Here is a 13,431-nt window from a genome sequence, read left to right as displayed (position 1 = left end):
TGATGAAATTGTGGCCTTGGCTCTAAGGTTATAGGCTATAGTGGATGCCTAGGGATATAGGGTTGACCAACCCTAAATGCAGCAAACTCAATAGGGGTAGTATGAATAAGATTATTCTTGTCAGGCCTCTCCTCAACAACAGGAACCAGAGAATCAAGTCCTCATTTAGGCTCAGTTTGACGGGGACCTTGACAAAAGGTTTGTTATTGCAGAAGAAGAGACAAAGCTTGAGCTTTCTCAAGTGTAAGCAATTGAAGCACAAGACCCTTCAAGGAGAAAATTTGCTAGCTTTAGATAGAGCAACTCTTCTATCCTACAAAACAACACACAAGAGCCAATGGCCCACTCACAAGCAACATTGCGAAATCCATCTAAAGAAGAGCCACCCAAATGCAAATTTGCTAGCTTTAGAAGGAGTGAGCCTCCCCAAATTTCCATTCCATGTTGCAATAATCAGGAGCTTACACTGCCTCAGCTTAATGTTGAGTAGCTGCCAATGGAGAAGAAAGAGATAGAGGGGGATGAGGTGGTTCCTACTCATGAGGAACCAAAGATAGCTGATCAAGCTTCAGACGGGGAAGAAAGATCAGATCTGCTGCAAGGAGAAGAAAGGAAAAATTGTGAGTTCCAACCGAAAGACAAGCACGAGTAGAAGGAAGAAGAAAAGACAAACACAAGTAATGAGTTGGAGGATGATTTTTCTAGCATCATAACAGATTTTTGCTCAAGGCTTGACACTATACCTGTAGCTCCCGCGAAGGTGGCTCATGAGCATCATGGAAGAAGTGGAGATGTTTTCTTCACAACAAAAGGAGGAGTCATTTCTAAACCAGTTTTATGCTACCATTGCAGAGCAAAACATGGTCAAGGGTGATTGTCCAAACCCGTAGCCATTAAGAGGATGCCCCATCAGACACCTAGCTCTGCAACAAATCAACATGTTGTCTCTGGTCATGTTCATTCTAGAGCATGAGGGTGAAGATCACAAGGAGCAAGTATGTCTTGCTCAAGAAGACAATGTCCCAGTGCTAGGGAGCTTCTTTGTTTTCAGCATTGGGAAATAACTATATGCAATAGTTTTTTTATTATGCTCGTTGCTATTTTCGGTTGCCCACATGCATGAAAGGAAGAATCAACTTGTAAGGAAGGGTAGCTACTAACAAGCCGGTCGATGGCTTTGTTTGACGTTTTTTAATTATAAATACTTGTACATAGTAGATTAGGTCTTTCCATCTTTCCAAGAGTTGCATGTGTACAATTGTTCCCTTTTGCGGAGCTCCTCGAAGCTTTTTTTATTTTTGTTAGTTGCAGTTTTGTGAAGTTGCAGGTGGGATTATGCATCATTCTCTTGGTAACTCTATGCCCAATGGATTGCTTAAGGTCACTGATCTATGCTTAGTAGGCAAGCATCCCCGTTGAGTCACCAAGAATGTTGGCAATTTTTGCCCCCATTCACCCCATTACTGATAACCGATCTGAGAGGTCTTCAATGGGTTGTATTCTTTACTAAGGGTTAACACGCTAAATCGCTAGGTTAACATTTTGTGTTATTTGTGTTTCTCTTTTGCCAAGTTGCTTTAAATCCAACAGCTCTCGCATTTTCACATTATTGCTCTTGCCTTTTTGCAAAGATACGGTAGCCGTTAGATTTAAAGCTATCTCCATCAGCGGTGGTGTCTTAATCGCTCATTAGGGGTTTCCTTGCTGCATCTCAACCTTCCATTTGAATTAAAGGCTCATCTTGATCAACGGTTGTGTTTTAATCTTTTGTTGGGGAGATTCTTGCAGCATTTGGGCCATCCATTTCAAATGAAAGATCTACATTGATGGTCCACCATTTTTGGGGGCAAATCAGATCTTTTTCCACATGGGTCAACTCTGTATCTTATGCAGGTGGTTAACACTATGTGTTATCCCATCCTACATTTTTTGATAGTCGCGTGAATTGATCTCTTGTGGCCATGACATGTCACAAGGACCATTTCTTTAATGCATAGTGATATTTTGGCCTTGTTTGCATGACGCCATTGCAATCCATGCCTCTTTACTGCATGTAATGATTAGATCATTGGGATTTGATCTTTGTGGGTGGGTGCATTGTTTTTTCCCTTCCTACCACTTCCAACAACAAGGTTGCAATTCATGATAAGATTTCCATCGGATTCTTTAGTTATTGCTCCCTACAACTCTTAACTCCACCTTGGTTGGGATTTGAACTTAAAGTTAAATTCGAGTTATGCCTGAACTCTGTAAAAGGTAGATGTAAATATTTTCAAAGGGTTCTCTTGTTCTCTTGCAGCTGGTTATGCTCTACAATTGTAAATATCTTGTTCTGCCTTGCATTAATAGAAATCCATGTTTCCTCTTCTTGCCATTTGATTGTCTTGTGTATGTTTCGCCTTGTGTTAATCTTCTCATGAATGTGGTAATGTGAATAGCTCTTTCCTTGCAACAATTCATTTGTTTAAACCTGCTTATGAGCCCTTAGAAGGTAAGCTAGAGTTGAGATCTGTCACTTTTGGGGCCTTTTGTTAATGTCATGTGTATCTACAAGCAGAGTTGTAACCGAGTTTCAATCTGGTGCATCACCCTTTTCATTTCAGCAATTTACTTCCATACATTCCTTCTCCCTTTTCCTCTCAAGTGGTAGTGTAGGTGCACCCTGATTGTAAGGAAGCCAACCTTCTATAGAGATTTGAACTGAAAATGCAAGTGCCACATTTGGAGGTTGTTTCTATATTACACAAGGTCGCCTGGGGATAACACGTCGGGCAGGGTTGTAGACTTTTGTGTCAACAAATTTTGGCACGCCCGGTGGGACAAATATTAAAGATTCAAATCAGTTTCTAGTGCATCCACCAATCATACCATAGTTTTTGGCACGCCTAATGGGACAGACAAATTCAGCTACTCAAGTCTGTTGGTAGCCATTTCAAAATCCATTCACTTAGAATTTGGGTCTTATTCTGGTGCCATCAGCCTTTGGAGGCATTTTATTAAACACCATGGCGACCCTAAGTGCAAATCTATTGGTTTCAAGAAGACCCAGTGCTAGTATAGTAAAGATCATCTTTGATCTTTTATGAAGTTCCAATCATGGACCCATATCATAGAAATCCTTATTATTCTCCCCCATATCACAAGAATGCTATTCCTTATCCCTCTCTCTATCAATATCAGTCTTAGCCACAACCTAGTTATGACCATCATATTCAATATGCATATTCTCCTCTGACCCCTGTTCCACTAGACCAAACATCTTTAGATGATGAAACTATGGCCTTGGCTCTAAGGTTATAGGCTATAGTGGATGCCTTGGGATATGGGGTTGAGCAACCCCAAATGCAACAAATGGAGGTTCAACAGGGGTAGGATGAAGAAGATTATTCTTGTCAGGCCTCTGCTCAACAATAGGAACTAGATAATCAGGCCCTCATTCAAGCTTTGTTTGAGAGGGGCCTTGACAAAAGCTTTGCTATTGCAGAAGAATAGACAAGGCTTGAGCTTGCTTAAGTGCAAGCAGCTGAAGCACAAGAGCCTTCAAGGAGAAAATTTGCTGGTTTTAGACAGAGCAGCCCTCCCTTCTTGCAAAACGACACACGAGTGAAATGCCCACTCACAAGAAACATTGCCAAATCCATTTGATGAAGAGCCCACCCACACGCAAGTTTGCTAGTTTTAGGAGTGAGCCTCCCTAGATTTCTATTCCATGCTGCAATAATCAGAAGCTTACATTGCCTCAACTTAATTTTGAGCAGTTGCCAATGGAGAAGAAAGAGATAGAGGAGGATGAGGTGGTTCTTGATCGTGAGGAACCAAAGATAGCTGATCAAGCTTTAGATGGGGAAGAAAGATTAGATTTTCTGCAAGGAGAAGAAAGGAAAAATCATCAATTGCAACATGAAGACAAGCACGAGCAAAAGGAAGAAGAAAAGGCAAATGCAAGTTATGAGTTGGAGAATGATTTTTCCAGCATCATAACAGATTTTTGCTCAAGGCTTGACACTATACCAGTAGCTCTCGTGAAGGTGGCTCATGAGCATCATGGGGAAGAGGTGGAGATGTTTTCTTCACAACAAAAGGAGTCATTTCCAAACTAGTTGGATTCTACCATCACAAAGCACAACACGGACAAGGCTGATTGCCCAGACCCGAAGCCATCAAGAGGATGCCCCATCAGGCACCTAGCTCTGCAACAAATCAACATGTTGTCCCTTATCATGCTCATTCTAGATAATGAGGGTGAAGATCACAAGGAGGAGCAAGTATGTCTTGCTCAAGAAGCCAATGTCCCAGTGCTAGAGAGCTTCTTTGTTTTCAGCATTGGGAAAGAACTTCATGCAACAATGTTTTTATTATGCTTGCTGGTATTTTTAGTTCCCCACATGCATGAAAGGAAGAATCGACTTGTAAGGAAGGGTAGCTACTAACTATTGGTTCCCAAAATCGCAGATTGGAATCCTATGAGCCTTGCCTGCTCAATGCTGGGGTATCGAGCCGGTTAAGGCCAACTTGATGGGATTGATCGATGCGATCCAAATCCCCTGCGCTTCCGACTCTGCAAAACCGAGGTGGGTGTACTTGATCCTGGACAACAACCTTATATCCAAGATGCTTAAAGTAGATTGGTTAAAACATGAACTACAATGAAAGTTTTCCTAAGGGCACGAATTATGGAAAACTTCAAATTTGTGAATTACGAATTAAGAATAATAAAAGAATATTTGAGAGTTTTTTAAATAAAATTGATTATTATAGATGATTGCAACAAATGAATATATTATTTCCTCAACGGAAAGAAATGAAACAGTTGCTAGCATATGGATTATGAATCAAGAATAAAAGACTAGTGCTTAATTAAATGGGCAATCAGAGTCAATATTATAAGTTGACACGTATAACTTTATAAAATCTAATAAATTTAAACTATAAATAATTTTAACAATTCAGATGCGACGGATCAATTATATAAATGCAATTTTAAACTAGTATAGGATGCACTGTAACTCCTGTGGAGACAAACCAGACATAAATAGGGAAACAATTAAATATTTCACAATATCTATGTTTATCAAATTTAAAATGCAATAATGACCCATTCCACTTATCCAAATATTAAAATATTTATAGAAAATAAATTAAAATATTTATAAAGGGCACAACTTAATAATAATTTAAAACTCCAAAATTTAAAATAAATAATTATACCGGAAATAAAATCGCAATAAAGACACTCCTTACAGATGATCTATCTATTGCGCTTCAATTTCGGAATCACATATAAGTTTACTCGGCAATCCAGAATCCACGGGCTTAGTTCAAAACTTCATCTATTTACCATTTAAAAGAATATAATATATCATAAGTGCATAATAAAATGAATATGTAAAGCCTTTTGGAAATTGTATCTGAATATATATTCCAATGAATTGTGTCTCCTGTCTATACTTATAAAAAATGAAGAGGTGCTATATTTCCTCTAAAACAACGCACCACTTCATAACTAAAAACTAATCAATAATTGCCTTGAATATTTGTTTTAAAATATAATCTCTTAATAGGGCATATATTATATTATACAAACAAGTAAGGGTAACTTTGTTGAGATATTAATAATTATGTGCCCTAACTCCTTTGGACATGGCACCGAACCATACATATCTTCTTAATCCCTCGTGATGATCTGTAATTGGCTATGCTGTTGCCGAGAATGAATCTACCGCTCGGTCATACATGCATTCATCCTACAGCCTTCGTTTGCTTGTATATCCTATGTATTTGTGTTCTTCCTCGGGTAGTTAAAAACCTGCAGCAAATACAAAATGTCATTAAATATATTGATAAAAGTAAATTTTATCCTTTGAAACATTTACCCTTTACAAAATGCCAGGTCTTTTTCTTATGCAGAATGCTGTGGAGCAGTGAATAAAACCATCATATGGAGATGTGTAATTTCTCCTTTGATATGCCGCACATCAGATTTTCATTGTGAGAAATCATTTCTTTGCTTGAAAATCCTCAAATTTCTAAACGGAGCTAATATATTCTTCATATAATTGTCCTTTTCCATCAGTTTTATTCAAATTTGTACGCATTCTATTTGGTATTGCTGCCTCTGGATGGAGTCTTTTAATTCTTCTTACTTTTGATATCATGTGTTGCCGCTGACGTCTCTGAATATATAGTAGTCTTTGAGATTTCATTGGCTCTTATCATCCATTGGAGTTTAGTACTGTCAATGCTATCTTTATTCAGTAGGGACAATGTCACAGTGAGGTTGTAGATTCACCTACAATACTCTTCCATCATTATTTTTCATTTCCAATGTTTCTATTATTTCTGTTTGGTTTGGACTGGCATAGTATATCTGTTTGTTTCATGTCTTTCACATAGATTTCTATGTACATCTTTTTTAGTGGATGATAACCATGACCATGGCATTTCCTAGAATGTCTTTCCAGCGTGAGACTCCTGATTCCTTAATGTTTCCCGATATCCTCCTATTGAAACCTCTTATACCATACTTTCATTAATCATATACAGGAACTAGGATAGGCTTGAGGTCTTGTTCAGTCACATACTGGATCTATAAGTATTGAAAAGGTGGCACTAACATACTTGCTGGAGACAAGTGTATCAACTCATTTCTTATCAGCTTTGCATGCTTTCTCAAACCTTCATTCATATGTTGACTATGTGCACCCATATATCATAATTGTTATATAAGCATTTTTATGGTAATTTGAATATTTTTGTATAAACCAGATCATACTCTATTATATTCATTTGTATGCTAACACCAATAGTTGAATCTAGAACATGGTTTCTAGGGAAATTTGATAAGTGAACAAACCTCTCTTTTTACCATCCTTGCAAAACTCATGACTCCATAATAGTCCTTCTACATCATTGAAAAATATCCTTTTGAAATGGTGTTGCTAATTCATTATTGATGGATCTATATTTCCATGATTAGGTCCAAGTATATCGAAAGATATATGAAATCAGTAACATCTTGTCATAAAACTATCTCTGTCCAGCAAGCCCTACATATGAACATAAATCTTTCAATGCCTTCTTTCTCCAAATTCATATTTACTTCACTCTTCAAGATAAAAAATGGAGACTAGAATTTTGGGCTCCATCACTAACAAGCCGGTCGATGGCTTTGTTTGACATTTTGTAATTGTAAATACTTGTACATAGTAGATTAGGTCTTTTCATCATTCCAAGAAGTGCACATGTACTGTTGTTCCCTTTTCTGGGGCTCTCGGAAGCGTTTTTTATTTTTGTTTTTTGTGAAGTTGCAGGTGGGATTACGCATCATTCTCTTTGTGACTATGCCCAATGGATTGCTCAAGGTCACTGATCTATGCTTAGCAAGCAATCATCCCCATTTAGTTGCCAAGAATGTTGGCTATTTTTGCCCCCATTTAGCCCATGGCTGATAGCCGATCTAAGAGGTCTTCAATGTGTTGTATACTGAGGGTTAATACGCTAAATTGTGGGGTTAACATTTTGTGTTATCTATGTTTTTTTTTTTGCCAAGTTGCTCTAAATCCCACGGCTCTCGCTTTTTCACATTACTACTCTTGCCTTATTGCGAAGATGCAATAGCCATTAGATTTAAAACTATCTCCATCAGTGGTGATGTCTTAATCGCTCATTGGGACTTTCCTTGTTGCATCTCAGCCGTCTGTTTGAAATAAAGGCTCATTGATCAACGGTTGTGTTTTAATCTTTTGTTGGGGGAGACTCTTGCAGCATCTGAGCCATCTATTTCAAATGGAAGATCTACATTAATGGTCCACCATTTTTGGGGGCAATATTTTATGCAGGTGGTTAACACTCCATGTTATCCCATCCTGCATTTTTTGACAGCCGCTTTAATTGACCTCTTGCTGCCATGACACATCACAAAGGACCATTTCTTTAAACCAGAGTGACATTTTGGGCCTTGTTTGCACCACGCCATTGCACTTATGCCTCTTTACTGCATGTAATGATCAAATCTTTGGGGATTTGATCTTTTAAGGGCGGGTGCATTGTTTTTTCCCTTCCTGTCACTTCCAACAGCAAGGTTGCACTTCATGATCAGATTTCCATCTGATTCTTCAGTTATTGCTCTTTACAAAAAGGGTTCTTCTTTGGTTGTCCTGCAGCTGCTAATGCTTTGCAATTGTAAATTTCTTGTTCTGCCTTGCATTAATAGAAATCCATGTTTCCTCTTCTTGCCATTTGACTATCTTGTGCATGTTTTGCCTTGTGTTGAATGTTTCTACTTTACCTTCGAAATTTGTATGTTGTGTTAATCTGCTCATGAATGTTGTAATGTGAATAGCTCTTTCCTTGCAACATTTCATTTGTAGGTGCACCCTGATTATAAGGAAGCCGGCCTTCTCTGGAGATTCGACCTCAGGTTGTTTCCATGTCACACAAGGTTGCCTGGGGATAACATGTCTGGCAGCAGTGCAGACTTTTGTGTCAACACTTGCAAAGTATAATTTGATTCTTTACCAATCATGATACATGTCTAAGTGCTTTCTTTTCTTACTTCGTAGGTAAAGATTCTCATGGACTTTTTTGCTTCATTTTGATTTGTGTAAGCTTTGTGTTCATTTTCATGATAAAATATTAATAGGCTTTCCATTTTGGACCATGCATGCAAAGCCAGCATTGAGCATTAGAGTGCAGGAACTGACCACTGGTATAACTGGAGTAGCAAGATTCCCAGCCAGACATGCCTTCTCTTGACCATGGGATTGCCTGAAAAGGGACCTATATTTGCACAAGGTGCTGAAGACATGGATGTTTCAAAGGAGCCTGAACCCCTGAAGTGATCTTTATTTTTATGCTAGTTTCCATATTCTGCACTGAACACCTCGATGTCTTCTTCAAACTCTGGTAAGCTACTTGACGATCTCCTTGCATGAAGCTCATGCTATTGACTTACATATGTGTCAATTTATGGCTATCTCTTAATAGGTGGTTCTTTATATGGACTCTTTATTTTCTTGAGATCAGTCTACTAACATGGATTTAATGAAGACTTCTATCTAAATTTATGTACTCAATTGATATGGAGTTTTTTATTTTCAGTAGCCATTTAAATGCAACCCTGTTTCTCGGATGTTTGTAAATGACAACTACAACCTCATAATACTAAATGTCCAAGGTGTCTCAATTATATGGTATGTCTAGTGTGCATAAAGGTGTACTAGGAGGCAAAGCTCCAAAAGAAATAATAATAAATAGTCATTACAAAAAATAAGTGCAAACTTTGTAAAAAGCTTTTTTCCTTTTGAACTCTCATGAGGGAATTTGGTTTCGAAGACTTACTAGGTATATTATCAACATCCAATCGCATAATCTTCCCAAGTAAAGACTTCTGTTTCTGTGCAAAGTTATAAGGATCACCAATATTGCCTCCATCTCCCATCATAAAATAGAGATAATTATCAGTGGGTCCGAACAGAATTTGACCTCCATGATGGGCTGCATATGGAAGACCCATGGTAAATATCCTTCTAGTTTCTGTTGGTTGTGCAAATGTAGCCTGTAAAAATAATATTGTTAATTTTCAAACTCTTTAATATGTCCAACAACTCAAGTTTGAAAAACAAAGCTGTCAAGTAAATGCCAGAATGATGATGGTAAACTAGGCTTTACTGCTTTCAATATAGGCATTAATTACTCATTCTGACTTTAGGTTATGTTATGCTGTATTCCTATTTAGTGTATTTCTTGGTCTATCCCACATTTATAAAGTGGATTGACTCACTAGTATGTAACCTCACAACAGCAAGCTTTCTCTTATCTTTCTTTTAATCCAATCAGAGAACTCTCTCAAGGTATTTGGCTTTCCTTGTATGTATAATTTTCTGTATCATGATAAAAGAGACATCCAAGTCAATATTACCTGAGAAGGTGAAGTAGAAGTGACATTTACAGAGTATTCTGAAATTACACTGTGGTACTGGCAAGGCAATGCTCCATCATCTTTACCCAATTGTGAAGGATCACATCCCACATCAGAATTGCAAGCACATCTTCCTGCACAATTTGAACTCTTTGTCTTATCACAATTAAATGAAACAAAGAACCGGCCATTCTTCTCAAAATTTGGATGAAATGCTAATCCCATCAATCCAAGTGCTGCACCAGAAGCTATTTGGTCACTTAAATCTATAAATGGATTTGACTTGTTTAAGATCAATTGCTCCTCAGATCCAGTGTCTGGTACTGTAGCCAGCCAAACTTGACCTGCCTGACTTGATAAGAATACACGATTGGACCCATCAGGGTGCGGAACCAAGTTGAGATAGGCTTCATCTCCAATCCTCTCTAAGCAAACCCCTTCAACAGTCGATTCATTTTGAGTGACATTAGGTGCAAAAATATTGCCACTAAAACATGAGACACCATCAATTACTGTGCCTCCAAAAGCTGCACAAAAATCATTTTTTGACTGCCATAGTTCAGTAAGCTTGGCATGTGTCATATTCATTGGCAATCCCGATGCCCCTCCTTTCAATAAAGGTGCAAATGGAGAATTTACTATAGTCACATTTTGGCATGCATTCCAGAGATTGGAACAATATGTTTGTTCAATGGTGTCATTTGTTGAGGAATGTGTTCCTGTAGTTGAGTTGCACAATACAGGAACCACACGCTGTTCTTGGGTTTGACTTTGAAATAAATCTGCTGCATATTGGTCACATTCCTGCAAAAATGCACAACAAAACACAGTGAATTGGAAGTAATGGATGACAAAAGAAAATAACAGTGGGAAAATTCAAAACTGTGCAAAATTGATGAAAAATGTTTACTTATAGGGCTATCAAATTTTCAAGAGCAATTTCATCAAATAATAATAATCCAGGTTGAAAGGTTAGAAACGGCGGATCTATTCTGTTTATTAACAATCATGCCCAGTGAATTCAAAGAAATATTTATTTTACAATTAATTTCATGGGGTAAGCAATAGATTATGGATACTGAGAAAAGTAAATATTAAAGCATAGCTCTTGATATCCAGCCAAAGAAAACAAATAAGCAGCATGAAAGAGATCGTGATAAACAAAAATTAATACTTTCCCACAACAAAAAGTAACATGAAGGTGAAAAGATGTACAATTAATAATTCTGTATATAAGTAAATATGAACTCAAGATTCAAGTATAGCCTTAAAACTTATGAGCTTTCATTTTCCTAATTGATTAAAAGTTGACCAATTTCTCTTTTGGAAATAAGAAAAAATTCGACAGAAACTTACCATTTATCTCAAGTTCCTTGAAAATCTCACCATAGCATTAAATCCATACATGAACAGATAAGTACAATTGGCCATTAAAAGTATTTGCTTCATTTAAAGACTGCAAAGACTACATATCATACAGACAATACATGCAACAAAGAAAAGAAATCTTGGAGTTCTATGGACTTGAAATAAGAACCTGTGCAATTTAAGTTCTGAATTATATATAGGATGAAGTGAAAAAGAATAGATTATATCATTACATGAGAGACAGTGCTAACAAAGAAAATTAAGGTACATTCACAGAATAATACAATTATTTACCTTAGGAAACTCTTCAGCTTCAAATATATGAATTTAATCATTCACAATACAATGATATGTTTCTCACTTGATTTTAACCCTAATCCATGTGCAATTTTTGATAGACACATTACCATAGAAAATACTAAGCAATGTTACAATATAATGAATATAAAAACATGTACTGAAAAACAATCTTGGAAGGCCCAAAGAAATTAGGGGTTACCACCCGAAACATCCCAGCTGGGACAATGCCCTAGACACCACTAACTATGGACAATTGTACAGTTTATGAGACATGTAAAGCATACAGAACACACAATACATATCCAACATAAGGTTGCTTTAGTTCAATGATGAATACAGAAAGCAATTAATGATAATAACTTTTTATTTGAGTAACAGTCAAGATGTAAATGAGATAGAGGATACAAGAACAAAATGCAAGTCAAAAACATTGACAAAAAGTACCTAGAAAGGTCAATCATAGGATGTCCATGGAATTAGGGGAAAAACATATATTGATAATTTAGTTATCTTACAGGCTTAGACTTTTATAACCAAAGGTCTGAAATCACAGAGAGGTAACAACCTTGTTGTGGGGCTTTCACCCCATTGAAAATGAGGAGCCCTTGCTTTTGCTTTAGCAATAGGAGTAGTGGTCTTGGTGACAATTTTCAAGTCTCCAAGTCTTTGAGATGGCTTTGGGCATTTTTGGCTCGCTGGGTAGTTAAGTCGGGATATGAATGAGAGAAGGGCTAAGCTAGTCAAGGATATGGGGTTGAAATCAAGGGAATCACTATGAAATGAGTTAGAACCTTTTGATAATCCTTGTTCCAGTTTCAATTTCATCTTAGACAGTTAGGAAAGGTTGTGAGGTAACATTGGTGGATGCATGTTGAATCATGAAATTTGGCTAAGCCTGAAATATTTAAAAACTCCTGAAATTAAAAATCTTTATTATAACTCCTATGAACCTGAAACCTATCTCAAACACCCTGATAGTATATACGTAATGTATAACTTTAAAAATGTAACTTAAATGTTATATTTATATAAATCATTTTTCCTTCCGAGCTGACGAAAATGAAGTGATAAATTGGGAACTAACTTGCAAAATTTGAAATCCTAAGAGTAGGTTGAAATACGACCTGAGAATCTCAACAACTCTCAAAATTCTGCCCAAGTCTAGATGGTTTCCAAGTGATTAGAAGGCAAGTTTCAAGTGTGAAATGATGAAAGAACGAGTGAAGAGCAACAAAATGATGATTTTGAGAAGTGAATTTATAAAAGTAAAGTAATCCTGAGAATGGGTCAGATTTTGAACTGGTCCTAGATTCAAAATCTCGACTCCCATGAGATTTTCACCCCCTCGTGCAAAATCCTGATAACCCCAAGAGCTCTGCCCATGTATTTCAACTCTAAATGAATGTGGGATGACCAAGAAAAGTAAAAATACAGTCAATGACTTGGAGAGAAATGACCAAACATTGGAAGTAAAACATGGATGAAATTAGATATTAGTAAATTTTAATCAATGTAAAAACCTCGACTTGGTTAAACCACATCAATTTTCTTCATTAATCAGAGATTTGACATTTAACTAAACACTTGGCAAACATACTTATAGACACTGAAAAAGAACCAGAACATAGATTTCTATTGTATATATTAATAATACCTTTTGAATGCAAATAAATACAATGTGCAATGCTAAGGTATTAAGTTCAAGAAATGATATTCTTTATTTGCTCAAAGCCAACTCTGATTTATTTATACCAGGATCAGCATTAATTAATGATAAACAATGTGGAACCTGGCTGTGCGTGAACAATCTTTCAATACCCAAGGGCAGTTTGGAAGTGAATGCA

The 13,431-nt window shown here is 36.9% G+C and overlaps 1 protein-coding gene and 1 long non-coding RNA gene across 5 annotated transcripts in view; one reads left to right on the top strand and one right to left on the bottom strand.

Annotated features, from left to right (window-relative positions):
* LOC149553251 (HIPL1 protein) overlaps window positions 1-13,431 on the bottom strand; it is a 98,627-nt gene that overhangs the window by 19,675 nt on the left and 65,521 nt on the right. Inside the window, exons 3-4 of the mRNA XM_089788713.1 lie at window positions 9,920-10,723; window positions 9,340-9,556 (exon numbers count right to left, since the gene is read on the bottom strand). Coding sequence (XP_089644839.1) covers window positions 9,340-9,556; window positions 9,920-10,723 — 1,021 coding nt within the window. The remainder of the gene's footprint in view (window positions 1-9,339; window positions 9,557-9,919; window positions 10,724-13,431) is intronic.
* The window catches only part of LOC149553252 (uncharacterized), a 93,871-nt gene that overhangs the window by 20,562 nt on the left and 59,878 nt on the right, over window positions 1-13,431 (top strand). For 2 of the 4 annotated variants that reach the window (XR_016353057.1, XR_016353055.1), the window contains exons 2-3: window positions 8,370-8,561; window positions 8,675-8,904. This is a non-coding gene — a long non-coding RNA (uncharacterized LOC149553252). Of the gene's footprint in view, window positions 1-8,369; window positions 8,562-8,670; window positions 8,905-13,431 lie in introns of all 4 variants that reach the window. The other 2 variants (XR_016353058.1, XR_016353056.1) reach the window with 2 other exon arrangements.

Source organism: Cupressus sempervirens, chromosome 6 (assembly GCF_028749045.1).
Source record: "Cupressus sempervirens isolate cs-2001-9-10 chromosome 6, ASM2874904v1, whole genome shotgun sequence".
Classification (NCBI taxonomy): Eukaryota; Viridiplantae; Streptophyta; class Pinopsida; order Cupressales; family Cupressaceae; genus Cupressus; species Cupressus sempervirens.
Note: the sequence above shows the minus strand (reverse complement) of the source record. Positions and strands in the feature narration are given on the sequence as shown.